Here is a 15,321-nt window from a genome sequence, read left to right as displayed (position 1 = left end):
TTAACAAAGTCCTGCATCAACGTTATTGGCTTCGTATTTTTCATTGTTTGTCTTTTTGTGACTCGGCAGAATGAAATGCAGGCCAGAGTCACAGCTGACAGTACGTGCACGGTGAGTGTGAGCTCAGGAAATGACCGGGGTCAGAGGTCAGCAGCTGTATCATAAAGAACCCTCAAATTTATCTACCACTTTCATTATCATATTAGCCAGATAGATTATAAGAATAGAATAGGAGCTCCAAATGATGGATAGGTACTCATGAGAGCAGTTAAGAGTGGATTGACCATAGCTGAAACGTTCCAGTGTTTGGTTGATTGCCAGTGGCAATATTTAAACCTGATTAAATTTGCAGCCGCAGCAAGACCTGCTACTTTTGTCTTTACTGCTATCACTGCTGCCGGTGGCAATTAATATTACTTCCTGACCCAGCAGAGCTTGATGAAGAGAACGCCAGTTTTAAAATGATACAGATGAATACTCTTGTCACAGTTGGAAGGCCAGACTAGCAATTTTCACAATGTCTGGGTTCCTCTCTACAGATCACTGAGAGAACAGAGTCTCTGAGCCGCTCACTGATGAAAAGGTGAGTCCACATTCTGGCTTGGTAGAAATGACAGAAAAGAAAAACCAAGCAAAGAGATTATTTTACTTAAAAGAAATCAAGGACGAGAGACAAATATGTGCGGGCTCGTGTGCCAGATCCTTTGTAAGTGGATACCTGAAATTTCTGAGACTGATTTTTATCAAAGGAAGCTATATATATATATCTATATGGATCACCTGTATTCATTTTGGAGTTACCATTAATAAAAAGTGACGTGAAATCTTTAGGTGGGAATATTTTTTCTGGACAGTAAGTTTAACATACATTTTGAGGTGACAATAGCTTGACGGAGAAACTGGCTAATTACTGAAGGCTTGGAAAAATCTCTGTGGTGGTCACTGACTTATGGTATGCGCTACTCACCCTGAACAACTGCTTTTGGATGTACCCAAGGCACTGAAGTCCTAATTGATCCGATGAAGCTGACAGGGCCCTATGTGCTCATGACAAAATGTGATGAAGTGTATACATGCTTAGTAAAACTTCCATGAATAAATCAAAGAAAGTTGAATCGGTTCATCTGGACACAACGTTTATTGACAGAAACGTTTCATCACTCATCTAAATTACCTCTTCAGTCTGAACTGACTGCAGGTATCCCCACCCTTATAAACAAAACAGTGGCATAACCTGCAGTCAGTTTAGACTGAATAAGTCACTTAGATGAGTGATGAAACGTTTCTGTCAATAAATGTTGTGTCCATATGAACCGATTCAACTTTCTTTGATTTTCTTACCTGGATTACTGAGCATGCATAAAAACATTTTGACCTCTGGCTTGGTCAGGCATCCCTACAGACACAATTGGCCGTGTCTGCGGGTGGGAAGCCGGCTGTGGGTATGTGTCCCGGTCGCTGCACTAGTGCCTCCTCTGGTCAATTGGGGTGCCTGTTCGGGGGGAGGGGGAACTCGGGGGGATAACGTGATCCTCCCATGTGCTATGTCCCCCTGGCGAAACTCCCCACTGTCAGGTGAAAAGAAGCGGCTTGCAACTCCACATGTATCAGAGGAGACATGGTAATCTGCAGCCCTCCCCGGATCGGCAGAGGGGGTGGAGCAGCGACTGGGATGGCTCGGAAGAGCAGGGTAATTGGCCGGGTACAATAGGGGAGAAAAAGGGGGGGAAAATAAAGGCTTGACAAAGGCTTGACAAAGGACATGATGATGTCAGGCTTTTTAGTAGGTTCTGTCCACCCCAGCTGTTTAATGGATCAGGAACTGAGTCAGAAAGAAAGATTTATGACTCTATACTATTCTATATGTAACTGAGCTGCTGCTGTCTTGGAGCAACCTTGCTAAGTCACAGCTGTAGAGACAGATAGTACTGTTCATTGCGGAAAGAAAATGGGAGCAGAATGGTAAACTAGGAAAGTGTCCTTAATGTTTGATGTTAATTCATGATATGGTCATGTGCCACATGCATATTTTCATTTTCATCTAAAATGGACTTTCTTATAACTGTGACCAGAGTCTAGTTACACGAGGAGAAAATGAAGGATGAATGTGTGTGTAGATAGACCTTAAGAGCATGATAATCTATCTTATTGTTAGAAATCCAAGAGTTGTGCAGAAGTAGGCTAGCTAACCATATTCACATTTTTGCATTGGAAACCACTTTAGACGTCCCTCCTCATTCATGTATTTTTCATCTGTCCTGCATTAGAAGTTGAAACAATTATATTTTGAATGTTATACGGGTGAGACAAAATATTCCACAAAACCCAAATGTGTCGTAACCAGCTGGCAGCCGACTGTTTCTTAACCTCCTGAGAATACAGTTTACCTTGATTTCCCATGCAACTTTTCTAAGAGATGGAGCCAAAGTATAAGAACATTAGAGTAAGCACGCAATGAAGAGAGTGGGACTCAGAGTCCAGGGTTATATCTGTAGTTTGATTTACCAATCTAAAAACACACTATCATACTTTCAGCATCTCTTCAATAAGATGTGTTGCCATTCTTTTTAAAGTAATAACAGCATGAGGAAGACCCCGCCGCCTATTGCCGTCTCCAAGATTGACAACAGGTTGGAGCAGTACACACATGCCATCAAGGTAATGGCACAACCAAAGAGTTAGCCCCAGTGACCACTGGTAATTTCCTTTTTGGTGAAAGAATCATTATGAAAAGTGCCAGCTATGGCTCCTGCTATGCTAAGTGACCGGTAGAAACTCGTTTGAAGTAAGTAATGAAGCGTGCTGCTCAGGTGTTAGATGTTCCCTCAGACCAGAGTCTGTCAGTTGAACACGTGACAATGCTTTGCAAAAATACTTAGACCCCTTGAAAAGTTTTCTGGACTACTAATCAGATTTGAAAATGTTCTTTGAAACTTACAATAAAATACTAATTGGAAAAATATGTCCATAAAAGCGTTCGTGAACCCTGTCAAACTTGACTCAAAAACTTAACATATGTGAGTTTTTCATCAAACAAATTAAGAGTTTGAGCAACTGAAGGTTCTTATTTGGCTCCTAGGAAAGATGAGACCTACGTTTTTAAATGCATGTTGACTAAATACCTGCTGACTCAGACACTGCTCAAATTTCTCTGCATCCAAACTTCACAACCCCAACCTGTTGTCAAAAATGTGTTTCCCTCCTCCAGATCTCATCCGTGGAGCCCAAAGCAGCAAAGCAGGTGTTAACAGACCTCCCAAGTCCCGGCGAGCCTGTGGCCTCGAAGAGAAACCTGTTTGAAGCTGGCGATGCCTGGAACCAGAGCTCCACTAATGCCACACCATCCAAGGTTAACAAGCATGGCGCCTTCATCAACACCTCATAGTCTAACCAACTTGCACTGTTCACTATTGTTGAAGTGCTGCTGTTTACTGCATTCTTGTTGAAATACGCACATGCTTTCACTTCATTCCCAAGAAGCATTGCTTAAAAAAAAAGATATTGGATCTCTGTTCTATATCCAGTGACAATCTCAAGGAATTACCCGATAACTACTGTGTTGTGAGTTTCTCACATATCAAAGACATATGTGATATTAGAGAAAATTGTTAGCAGTAACGCTGCAGGATAGATTTAAACTGACTGTATAAGTGGCACCTTCTTAAATGGGTGCAACTGTAGCTGAGGTACTTGAAGGCAGATATGCATAACATTCAGTGCTGGTTTTCAATCCAGGCCTCAGGGACCCACAGAATTGCTAGTTTTCCTCTCTGCCAGGTAGTTTATTATATTCACATGTTGTGCCATGTCTAAAAAAACCCTGATTGGTTGGCTGGCATACCTGACGCAAATGATAAACAATTAAATTCCTGGCCGAATTGAAAACCAGCAGTAGTGTGGTTACCCATGGAATAGTTTGGAAACAACTGAAATACAATTGTGCAATGGTGACTGACAGTTCCTCATCTTTGTCTCAGGATGTAGATGGTCTTAAAGTGGGGGTGGCTGACCTTATCAACCAGTGGGTGAAAGGGAGCTCAGATGGGACCAGGAACATCTCCCCCTCCAAACCAGCAGTGAGTCATGAATATTCATCTTATCAACTGCCATGCTAACAGTTTTATTGGTTGTGCCCATAGCACAGGAATCCCTCACAAATAATATCGGCACAGACTGTTTATTTACATGTTTGATTAATTGCTCAAGTCTTCTATATTCTAACCTCAACTTTCTTTCCCGATCTTCTCCTCAACTTTTCCCTTGTTTGATAACTTCTTCATCTTTCATGTAGCAAAGGTAACTGATCAGTTTGATATTGTTTCTGAATTCCCTTTATTTTTCATCTCTCCTTCGTAAGTGTTTTTTGTTACACTATGATTAAAATGATGGTAAGGATAAAAACTGTGATAAAACCTCCTTGCCCTGTCTCTTGAATAAGTCAATCCAACCCAGTTGTCACTAATAGGGTCGTTGAATGTCTGCCCCCTTGTGGGAAGATGTAAAACCCAGACACACTGTGTACCATAGTAGCAGCGTCGTTCATATTAGTCACAGTTTTCCTTATAAAGGACATGGACTGGTTGTACCAGCAGACAGACGGGGATAACAAGATAAGATAGTATTGTTTTCATAATCACAGGAAATCAAACCAGGTGACGTTCTAAGCAAGAAAAATTTATGGGAGAACCTGGTTGACACATCATCTCCTGGAAGAGAAGGAAGGGTAAGTTTCAACTCTTTCGCAGTTCTTGTCGTGATTACTGTAAGATATTTTTATGCAAAGCGACTAACAATAATTGGTTAGTTAAGGGTTCAGTGTTCAAGAACCTATAGATAGACCAAATTCCATTTATGGACACACATACGTCATCCATGTTGTGGGGATTAAATCCATCCAATAAACCTTGCCATTTGTCCATAGATGTCTGTAAATCTGCCGGGGATAAATATATGGAGCTGTTATCACTTTACAAAATATTTTTGCAGGGGAGCTCTTGCGGTCAAAGACACAAATTTGTGGTGACGGGTCATGGAAAGTATGAGAAGGTCTATGTTGATGATGATGACTACAGTGAGTACACCAACTATCCACCAGGTGAGAGATACCTTAAGCGAGTCTTGCAATCAGAGTAGTAATCAAGACAGAAAATGTCCTTTTGTCTGCTCTTCACCTTTCATTTTGAAAATGTTTTTCATATATATTATGGATATATGTAAAAAGAGTGTGCTACAGCTTTTATGATTCAAGTAAAAAGCAATGTTAGTCTTAATATCACGATAAGCATTTGACCACAAAAAAGTCTCAAGTGCAATCAGAATCAGAATTGTGATACCACAATGTAGCTGAATTAATGTTTGATACCTAAAAATATCAAATTTGCCCTCATTTATAATTGTAAAAAGTGTGTATTTATACTATGCATAAAAGGACAGAGAGTTGTACATAATTGGTATTGTTTAAATGCTGTTGAAGGTAAATATGAAAGGGATTCTTCTGTGGCGTGTGCCATCCCTTTTACAGATCCAGAGCCCATTTCCTTTATTCAGTGTTGTTTATAGAAAATATCTTAAGAGTGTTTACCTTAAGGGTGAAATATGAATAGTGTTATAATCGCCATACAAAAAAGGCATAAACATTTCAAATTAATGATATTTTCAGAAATAACAACAAACAAGCAACAGCTTATTTGACTTTTATGCAATTTTGATAATCACACATTAATCAAAAATTGTTTAGTTTAAGCATCAGGGCATTAGATTGGGCTGTGGTTAGCTTGTGTGGTTAGTGTCCTGTCTGCCCTGTCACAAGCGGTATGTAGGGATTCTTAAAACAATCTTAGAGACAAAAAGGAAAAATAAAAACATGCTCACAATCACTTGGAACAGCAGCTCAACTGTTAGCAGCCATGAAATATCAAATATTACATCACTAACCGATGTCCTGCTCCTTCCTTCTTAGACTATCACACATTTTTTTCTCCAGTGCATATTCTTAACAATAGGTTTATTTAACTGAGGACTTCTGGGATTCACTCAGTGCAAAGGGATCTTCCCTTACTCTTTAGCCATCATTGTCTCAGAGCTATTCAGTTCTACTACATCCACACTACAGTCTAAACTGTGCGGTGCCTTTCAATGCATGAGTCCTCAAAGGTCTACTAGGCTTCATGGAAACTGTTTTCAGCCACTATATAATTGCTTGAATATTGCAGTAACTGATATACTATACTCCACCAGTCATGCTGACAAGTGATACACCATTATGAAGTCTTTTTTTTTCTTTCTTTCTATTTTAGACAACATCTAGTTGGACACTTTATCAGGAAAGATGAATGGCAAATTTTGGAATTTACCAACTTCTTTGACTTGTGACCAAAAAAATAAGACACTTCTGTCATGATCTAGCTGCCATGCATCTCACACAACATTCTCATTTAGACAAAACATAAATGTTCTGTCCACCGTCCACCCCACACATCCCTTTGTCCTTTGCTGATTATACATTCACATTTTTCAATTTGCCTCTCAATTTCTGCAGGCTGTGCCACTTTTCTAAGGTACCCTCATTTGCACTGTTACTGAGTGTCCATCTGCCCTTTTGTTCCAGGAATGTAAAAGCCCTACTTATTACACAGTGATACAAAAAACAAAACAACCTACCAGCAGTAAACACTGAAAGCAAGCATTGTTTAGAAAAATACAAAAAAAAAATGGAACATGATAGGTAAAACTATCTTATTCCACCTCAACAGAATTTCAATATCTACATGCATTAAACTCCGGATAGATAGATAGAAGATAAATAGATAGATAGATAGACAGACAGACAGACAGACAGATAGACAGATAGACAGATAGACAGATAGATAGATAGATAGATAGATAGATAGATAGATGATAGATAGATAGATAGATGCTTTTTTATTCCATTGGGAATCCAATTAATTTGATCATTGGATAATGTTAAACAAAAACATCAACTCAAATACAAAATGCAGAACATCATCTCAAATATTATAAAATCATTGTGTAGTTATTCGCTGGGCACATTTTTTATATATATATAATGTAGTACTGAGTATGTCTTTTTAACTGTTTTTTTTTTCATTTTCTTGTTTGATATTGTCGTTACATCAGTTAAAGATAAAATGTTCACGTCTGTATTATGGCTTCTTTGATTTTTTTATGCTTAATAAAGATGTTAACAGAGTTAACCATTGAAAACCCCTATAGTCCTTAATTTTTTTTAGAAATTTATTTCTAGTTTTTTCCCCTTATCCCACCTGATTAACCCAATGGCATATGGCCGGAAACCTTGTCGAATAACTCCCCTGGCTCACATTTCCACAGGAAGGAGATAGTCGTAACACCAACTTCCTTCCAACTCGTGTCGGCTGCTCTCGCTATTTTACACGCTGAAGCCTCGCATGGATTGCATTACCCTCAGGCCGCGAAGGAGACGTAGGGAGAATGCTTTCGGTTGCTTGGCTGCAGGCGCCCGGATGGGCCAGAGGGGTCGCTGGAGAACAACGAGTCCCCGAACACTACACCGATCTACACCCCCTATCCCTCGGGTAAGGGTGGCCTAATGAATGCCTTACCCCGTGGACGCTCTGGCCGTGACCGGTTACGGCGAGTCTGGGATACAAACCTCCAGCTACATGACGAGCGGATTGCAAAAACGGCGGTTTATTCCGGTCAGCCATCAGAGCGGCCAGTCCTTAATTATTTTGGGATGATTTTCCCTTTTGTGAGTGCACAAGAACAGGTTGCTTGGTTACTAATATCATGGCTTAAAAACATGACAAAATTCCTTTCATCCAATCTGATATGTAGACAGCTGATCATTCGATACACGGATGGATCTGAACCTTTTTCCCTCGGGTCTATGTTACCTCAACCCTCCCCAAAAACTCGAACCCTAATGCAATCATATATTCCTTCCATTCACTTAACCATTTACGTAACAGATAGCAGGATCTTTTTTAATGCTTAACATCAAACTGGTGCTCTTAAATGTGATTATTTTGCCTCAAAAACTCTTTCCCCTCTGCCCCCCCCTCCCTGGACACTGTTTAAACTCTCTATCTCAGTTTAACTACTCATTTGCATTGCTTGACAGCATTTATGCAGTGCCTTTCAAAGCCCAACATCCATGTTCATGAATTCAATAGCATCAGTTACACATCTGAATTTTTTGATGCACCAAAACCCTTTGCTGTTCTATTGAAGTCCTTTCGGTCATCCTCCTGAGATTTGCGATTCATCAGCCCCCTTTCAAACACTGCAGCTATTTTGGTGAGTGGCTTGGCTGCAGCCTCTTTCAGCTTTCTGGCATCAAAACGGGGACTGTACAGTAGAACTGGCAGCCTATTCACAAAAGAGGGAACCTCTACCTGGTTATCTTTACATGCCTTTTGTTTGTCTGAATCTTTCTTGGAGGTTTTGAGCTGCTTCATAATTTTGTCTTTGGTGGAGAACATCTGAAAGAGTACAGCATCCCACATCTTCAGTGCCCTGGGGCTGTCTTTGTTCTCGACCATCTCTAGATCGGCTGATTGATCTACTGATATGTTATCATTATTGCCTTTATCAGTCTTTATCTGGCTGCCACCAGGATCCGGTTGAGCTTTGGTCTCTGGCTCTGGGAACTTAGGCTCTTCAGGTTCAACTATCATGTGTTTTTTGAGCCGGGACCAACCAGTAAGCCTAGCCTTGAGGCCTTTTGGCTTTGGTGCCACCTTCGATTCATCAGTTAAGAGAGACACTTTTGCTGAAACACCCTTCTTCTCAGCAATTAAAGATGCAGTTGATGTCCCTGACTTCATAGAGGGTGTGTCTGGGAGGGCTTCCATCACGGTTGCTGTAGTTTTGGTCACCAGAGACTCCTTGTCTTTCAGTCCAGTTTTTGGCTGAGATGGCGGTGACATTCCTCTGTTTGGAGATGGAGCTTTGACTGTGACTGAGGCCTGAGGCAGAGAGGCAGGAGTGGTAGAATCAATCACAGCAGCTTTAACTATGGACGCTTTCATGACACTATCTGTTGCTGGGTTAGCTGGCGATGTGCTGCCTATCCCTGGGTCTGTGGGGGGCATAGTATTACTGATATGTGTATTAACCAGGACAGAGTTGAGTGAAGCGTTTGTAGAATCATTAGTTTCTACAGTTGAAGTCACAGAAAGATTAGTTTCTATAGTGCTGGAGGAAGGTCTTGCTCCCACCTCCTGGGGCTGTGCAGTTACTGTGGAGTTAGTAGTGACGATAGGATCAATGGGACAGATAGGGGCTCTGCTCTCTACAGTTGTTGAAGAGGGTCTACTCACTATAGTGGAGCTCGAGGCTTTATGTGTTTCTATCTGTGTTGTCAGAGAATGTACTTCTACAGCAGGACTGTTAGTTGGGGTTGACATGGCATTAGTTGTGAGTGGTTTCATAATAATTTCTATTTCTGGTCTTGGAGAGAAAATGCTCTCTGTTGTTGACTTTGAAGAGGATGGAATAGTGCTTATAAGTGTTGGGAGAGTTTGAGAGGACTTGGTGAAAGATTGAGCATTTATTACAGGGCTATTACCTCCCATAGAGTCAGGGAAAGGGGAAGCTCTTCTTCCTGCCATAGCTTTAATCAAATCTTTAGTCTGTGCTGTGGGGCTAAGTGGAGCTTCAATAACTGAGGTGGCTTTGCCAGTGGGTAGAATATTTGTAGCAGACTTATTGTTTTGGGTAAAGTGGGTGAGTAGTTGTGTATTTACAGTATCTGAGTTAATGATTGTAGAGGTCTTTGCTTCGGCCACAGATTGTAAGTGTTTCACTTCAGCATGAGAGTTCATGGAATTCATAGATGGTTGAACATTATCAACAGATATAGGGATTTGCCAAGGCCATGGAAAGGCTTGGGTTTGTTTATTCTGACTAGGTCTAGGGATTGTTAGCATGGACCCCAGGGCAGGGGAAATTATTCTATCAGGTACAGGTTTTAGCAAGTGGTTAGTTTCTATAGGAAGGCTTACTAAAGATCTATTATCTGTATTTGGCAGGGTAAAAGAGGGATATTCATTTACAATACTTTTATTGGTTGATCTCGAATCAGGTAAAACTGAAGCTCTGTGTTCAGCAAGAGGATTGCCAAGCTGTTTGTCCTCAACTTTGGAATTTATGTTGGGTCTTGTTTGAGTTAAACAGCCTTCAACATGGTTTGTTGTAATCATAGGCTTTATAGCTTGTTGGCTGTCAAGGGCTGACCTTAATTTAGGGCTTTTTGGTGTGGTATACCTCATGGTAGGGCTGGCTAGCAAGGCAGGTTTGTTGGGTACCATAGTTTGAGTCGTAGGTTTGGTGTTTATTCCCATTTCATATTGACACTTTGTAGGTGGTACAGGTTCTATACAAGGCTTTGGGGGATCAGTTGTAGAGGTACTGTGAATATTGCTGGCCACACTAAATTTGTTTGACTGCAATTTTTCCATAGTGGGCTTACTATGGAGGATAGTCTCTAGGTTTTTTAACTGTCCAGATGAAATAGTTGCTGTGGTAGTTTTGGACACAGTTAGCATTTCTGAAGATTTGATATACAATGTGACATCATTGTTGGAATTGTTCGGTGGCATGCTTGCTTTTGAAGGATGAGAAGCTAATTTTGTTTCAATAATAGACTTGCCGTCAGTGTTTTCTGTAATACTAGGTGTATTGAGATGACTTTCTGCCAGTGTTTTATCAGGAAAGAAGCCTACGGTTGTGATAGAGGGGTTTTGTTGCGTGTCATTTTCTACAGTTGATTTGCTGATTTCTGTGGCTTCAAAGGTCAAGTTTGAAGGAAGCTTGGTCACCATGTTTACTTGAGTAAGCAGTAAAGGGGGGTTGTTATAAAGTATGGTTTGGGTTAGAGGCTGGACAATTGGTGTGGCCTGTTTTGTGGGTCTGCTAGTAATGGTCAGAGCATCTGCCCCAGAATCATTGGGGATGTTTACTTCTCTGATAGCTTTGTTCTGGAGATTGGATTCTATGGTTGGCAGTACATTCTCATTTTTAGATTTGCTGGGTTTTAAGGGCTCTTGGGTGGGCATATTAGGCAAGTGTGTCTCTGTGGGCAATTTGATATCTGAAATATTGGATGCTATGTTAGCAGTGATAGGTTTGTCAAGTGGTTTTTCTGAGGGAGGTTTGCTCAAAAAGTTATCTGTGTCAAATGCATTTGGTAGTTGAAACGGCTTGACTGGAAAATCTGGACCAAATACATTGTTGGGCATTTTGTTTTCTATTGTTGACTTTCTGTGGATTAATGTTTCTAATGTGGGCTTGCTCTGTTTTAGAATTTCTGTGTTTTGCTTGGCTGCAACAAATACAGTGCCTCTAGCTGCTGTAACAGGCTCATGTGGACAGATGGTTCCTGTTATAGAGTTGCTTGTTTCCTTGGAAAACATACTGAAAAAATGGGGCTCAGCACTTAGTTTGTCTTGGACACATGATGCATTAGTAGAAGTGCAAGGAAAATTATCTATGTTTGTCTTATTGGGGGGAACACTTTTAACTTCTGCTCTCACATTCATGCGTTGCTGCACTTCTTCCCTTTGTTTAGGTAATGCAACTCCACTGGAAGCTGTTTTCGGCAGTGTTGTCTCTAGAGCAGGCTTGATGGTTTGTTGGATCTCTGGCACTGATAGACCAGATATTCCCAACTCTCTAGGAGCTTTCCCAGAGAGTTGAGAATTTATGTTTAGAGATTGCACCATAGCGCATGCAAGAGGACTGAGCTCTTTAACACGCTCGACAGCAGGCTTAATATCGAGAATGTTTTCTGATGAGGGACTGACTACACGGGCAGTTTCGTAATGACGGACTGGAGGGCCTAGTTTGTGTGTTGACTCAATTCTTACTACTTGTGTAGGATTTGTTGGCTTGGATTTTGTTTTAACAATCATATCAATTGTATGGTTAATTATTGAGGGTGCCTCCTCTTCATTGTCCTCTTTTTGTGAAAGATATTTTGAATCATTACTATTATGAAACTCTACAGTTGAATATCCATTCTCTATTTTCTGTGGGAGAGATAGACAATCCAATGGACCATTGCTATTAGTCAGACATGGGGGAGTTGTATTTAGTGATGCCTCTATTGAAAATTGTGCCCCGCTTTGTGTTTGTATCTCACCTGCTTTAGGTATTGGTATTGTAGCCTCAGAATATGAGGCTTTTGATGCAGATATCTCACTTGTTGGTTGTTGCATATTTTTCTGTGCCAAGCCAAATGGAAGTTCAGGTTTTATTTGGTCCACATTAGATCTTTGTATCATTTGTGTTCCATTATTGTGAGCTTCAGATTGGCTGTCTCCAAGCACCGTTTTGTTAATTGTAATTGTCTGCTGTGTTTGACGTTCAGAGTCTCTTGTGGTTGAAGATGGCTGTAAAACATGAAGAGCAGAATGTTCCATTGTCGATGTAATGGGTGGATGTCCATTAAGAGCTTTAGGCATAGATGCTTCACACTTTGAAATTGAAGATCTATTTGACATTCCCTCAGACTGTACTTTGTTTGAAAGTAACTCATTAACCTTGGGGCTAAGTGAATTATGATATGATGTGTTTGTCCTAATCCCACCATAGGCATTGTATTCAGAGGGTGTAAGCCCATAATATGTTGACCTAGATTTGAACTTTGAAGATGCTAATGACATCTGAGATCCCAATAATGAAGTCAAAGATTTGCGGGCTTCATCGACGGAAGAACAAGGTGGTTGATAATTGGACAACAGGAGTTTTGGACTCTGTGGTGCTTGTGTTAAAATCACCGGCATGGGGTTAATATTTGACCCTGACTTTGGTATAGTAGAGAGAAAGGGCGGAGTCTTTGACAAATATGAAGTTCCAGCTTCTTCTAAAACTTGATCTGTTTTTAATTCCGCGACAGAAGGTTCTGTTAGTGGCATCTTGTCCACAATCAAGTCATCTGCTTTTATGCACAGTGTTACATTCTCTTTAGGTGATATCTTGGAAACAGCATCCATTGAATTTATTCTACTCCTTGCAGTATTTTGGATATCACTCTCATTGTGATCTATGAATAGTTCCAGAGGGTGCTTGTTGGGAGAGGTGTTATTAAATCCAATCTGCTTTAGCTCTGCTTCAGTAACAGGTTTGCTTATACTGCCAGTTTGCATTGGTGCTTTGTGCCCTGCAGTCTCCTTGCTAGCAGGGGTTTTCTCATTTTGGGAAGAGGCAAAACTCAGACTTGTTGCAAATAAAAGTGGGTTGGGTTTTGATATTTCAAAAACAGGGGTGGACCCCCGCGCAGGTGTGTACGAGGGTATCTTAGGTCTCCCAGACAGGGTCCCAGATACAAGAACATTCACTGCAGACGGAGCTGTTTTCTCTCTGTGTATGGTAGATAATAATGCTCCCTTGTAGGATGGATTAACCACAGTGAGATCCTGAATTGAGGGGGGCTTGGAGATCTCATAGAATGTTGCCTTAGATGTATAAACCCTTGTTTGTGGGGTATCCAACCTCTTCTCTTTGACTGACTCCAGTGATATCTTTGAGCTGATCATTCCAGGGGGCATCTGAGAAGCAATGGAACTGCCATTACTAGCATGCCTGGCAGTCAAAGTCATTGCCTGGCTTGGAGCCTTGTCCTTTGACTCTGTGTTTGTCTCCCCTTGGCTGGGAATAAAAGACTCCATCTGAGGGATTGAAAGTGATAGCAATACTGGAACAGGAGGTAGATCTAGAACTTGAGAGGGTGCAAGGCCTGGAGCACCTGCGGGGGCAGCCGGGGACAGGGTCAGGCTGTGACTTGATATTTTTGGGCTTGTCTGCTGTGCAGGAACTGGTAGTGGAGGAGCTGTTGTTGTCGCTGATCCATGAAAATCTGGAGTCTCAGTTGAATTAAAAGCAGCAGGAAGGGGTGCCAGAACTTTCTGAGGAGGGGGTGATGGAGCTGATGGAGGCATTGTCAGAGGAGTTGCATCATCAAATAAAAAAGAGGAACACTCGTATAGTGGAGCCACCTGGTCCTCTGTTGTCCTGACTGGAGGGGTGTAAGACTGTGGGAGTAAGCTGCCTGTTTGACCATAGGGGCTACTCTGAGGATTAGAGAAGGGAGATGCTGAGTGATTAAAAATGGGGACAAAAGGGAAACTGGACACCGAAGAATCCCCTAGGTAGGCTGAATCTGGTGTCCTTGGTGGAGTGGACTGGTCACTGTGCTCCAGGTCTGTGCTTGCTTCATTGACAGGTGACAAACAGGAGCGAAAGGGGATAGGTGTTTGAGAGGGGCCACCTTTTTTCTTGGCTCTTTTCTTCTTAAGTTTCTGTAGCCTGGCGTTGTCTTTGCCTGGTTTGGGTAGTAAGGGTGGAGGATACTGTTGGGAGAGGTCGGGCTCAAGCCCATTACTGTAGGCAACTTCCATCAACATCTCGAACTCCTGAAAGACAGTGGGACAGATAAAGCAAACTTGTTCTTTAACCAAGCATAACCTTGCATAATGACAACAAGTCCGACACAAAGTAAAGCATTGTAGCTGTTTATTAAAACTCTGTTAGAGTGGCAGGTTGTGTAACATTTCCCAAGTGGTTCTGGTGAACAGATCCCCTGTCCTAAAACTGACAACATAAATAAAGACAGTAACATTTTTGCATCTTCCTTCCTGACACTGACAAACTAAATGCCGTTTTCTGATAACATGGTGTGTTCATAACATCCAAAATTCGACAGATAATAGATCCAGAACCACTCAATAGGACATTTAGCTTTTGTTTTCTCAGGTTGGTTAGCCTTTCCCTTAGTTATCAAACCTTCAACAGCATTGTTAAAAATTTTCCAAAAGACTTCTAATGTTTTCATTATTTTTTTCTAAGCCATTTAATTCTTGGATTTGACTGTATTTAGATGGTGTAGAAAAATTGTGACTTATGTTCTTTTGCTTTTCAGCTGGGCAATTCCATGAAGATTTGTGAAAGGCACATTGGATATTTGAAGATTTTGGATGGATAAACCATGTCTTGGATACTGCACACATTTCATAGGACCAAAGATAACATTTCAACTTTCTTCATATTTCACATATTAGTTAACATTAATGTTAATATAGCTGTAGCAGATGAATACTTTGTCAATGTCCTCTACACCATCACTGAGCAAAAATTAAGGCAAAATGTATCATTTATCTTGGAAAATTTCATTTATACTGTCTTTTTGTTGATATTTTATGTCATTACACCAAATTACCACTAAAATGAAAATAAAGTTAATGATGGGTATGTTTGAATCCTTCATCATGTAATTGTAATGACTGTCTGCTCATTCACAATAATTTATTTTGCAAATTA

General features: G+C 40.9%; 1 protein-coding gene across 1 annotated transcript in view; it reads left to right on the top strand.

Moving 5' to 3' along the window:
- LOC130111513 (non-muscle caldesmon-like) overlaps nucleotides 1-15,246 on the top strand; it is a 49,253-nt gene extending 34,007 nt beyond the window's left edge. Inside the window, exons 8-15 of the mRNA XM_056278735.1 lie at nucleotides 70-111; nucleotides 540-583; nucleotides 2,574-2,658; nucleotides 3,209-3,349; nucleotides 3,978-4,076; nucleotides 4,640-4,723; nucleotides 4,987-5,095; nucleotides 14,924-15,246. Of these exons, the coding sequence (XP_056134710.1) occupies nucleotides 70-111; nucleotides 540-583; nucleotides 2,574-2,658; nucleotides 3,209-3,349; nucleotides 3,978-4,076; nucleotides 4,640-4,723; nucleotides 4,987-5,095; nucleotides 14,924-14,949 (630 nt within the window). The 3' untranslated portion in view covers nucleotides 14,950-15,246. The remainder of the gene's footprint in view (nucleotides 1-69; nucleotides 112-539; nucleotides 584-2,573; nucleotides 2,659-3,208; nucleotides 3,350-3,977; nucleotides 4,077-4,639; nucleotides 4,724-4,986; nucleotides 5,096-14,923) is intronic.
- Nucleotides 15,247-15,321: the final 75 nt, after the last annotated feature.

This window comes from Lampris incognitus, chromosome 4 (assembly GCF_029633865.1).
Source record: "Lampris incognitus isolate fLamInc1 chromosome 4, fLamInc1.hap2, whole genome shotgun sequence".
Taxonomy (NCBI): domain Eukaryota; kingdom Metazoa; phylum Chordata; class Actinopteri; order Lampriformes; family Lampridae; genus Lampris; species Lampris incognitus.
Note: the sequence above shows the minus strand (reverse complement) of the source record. Positions and strands in the feature narration are given on the sequence as shown.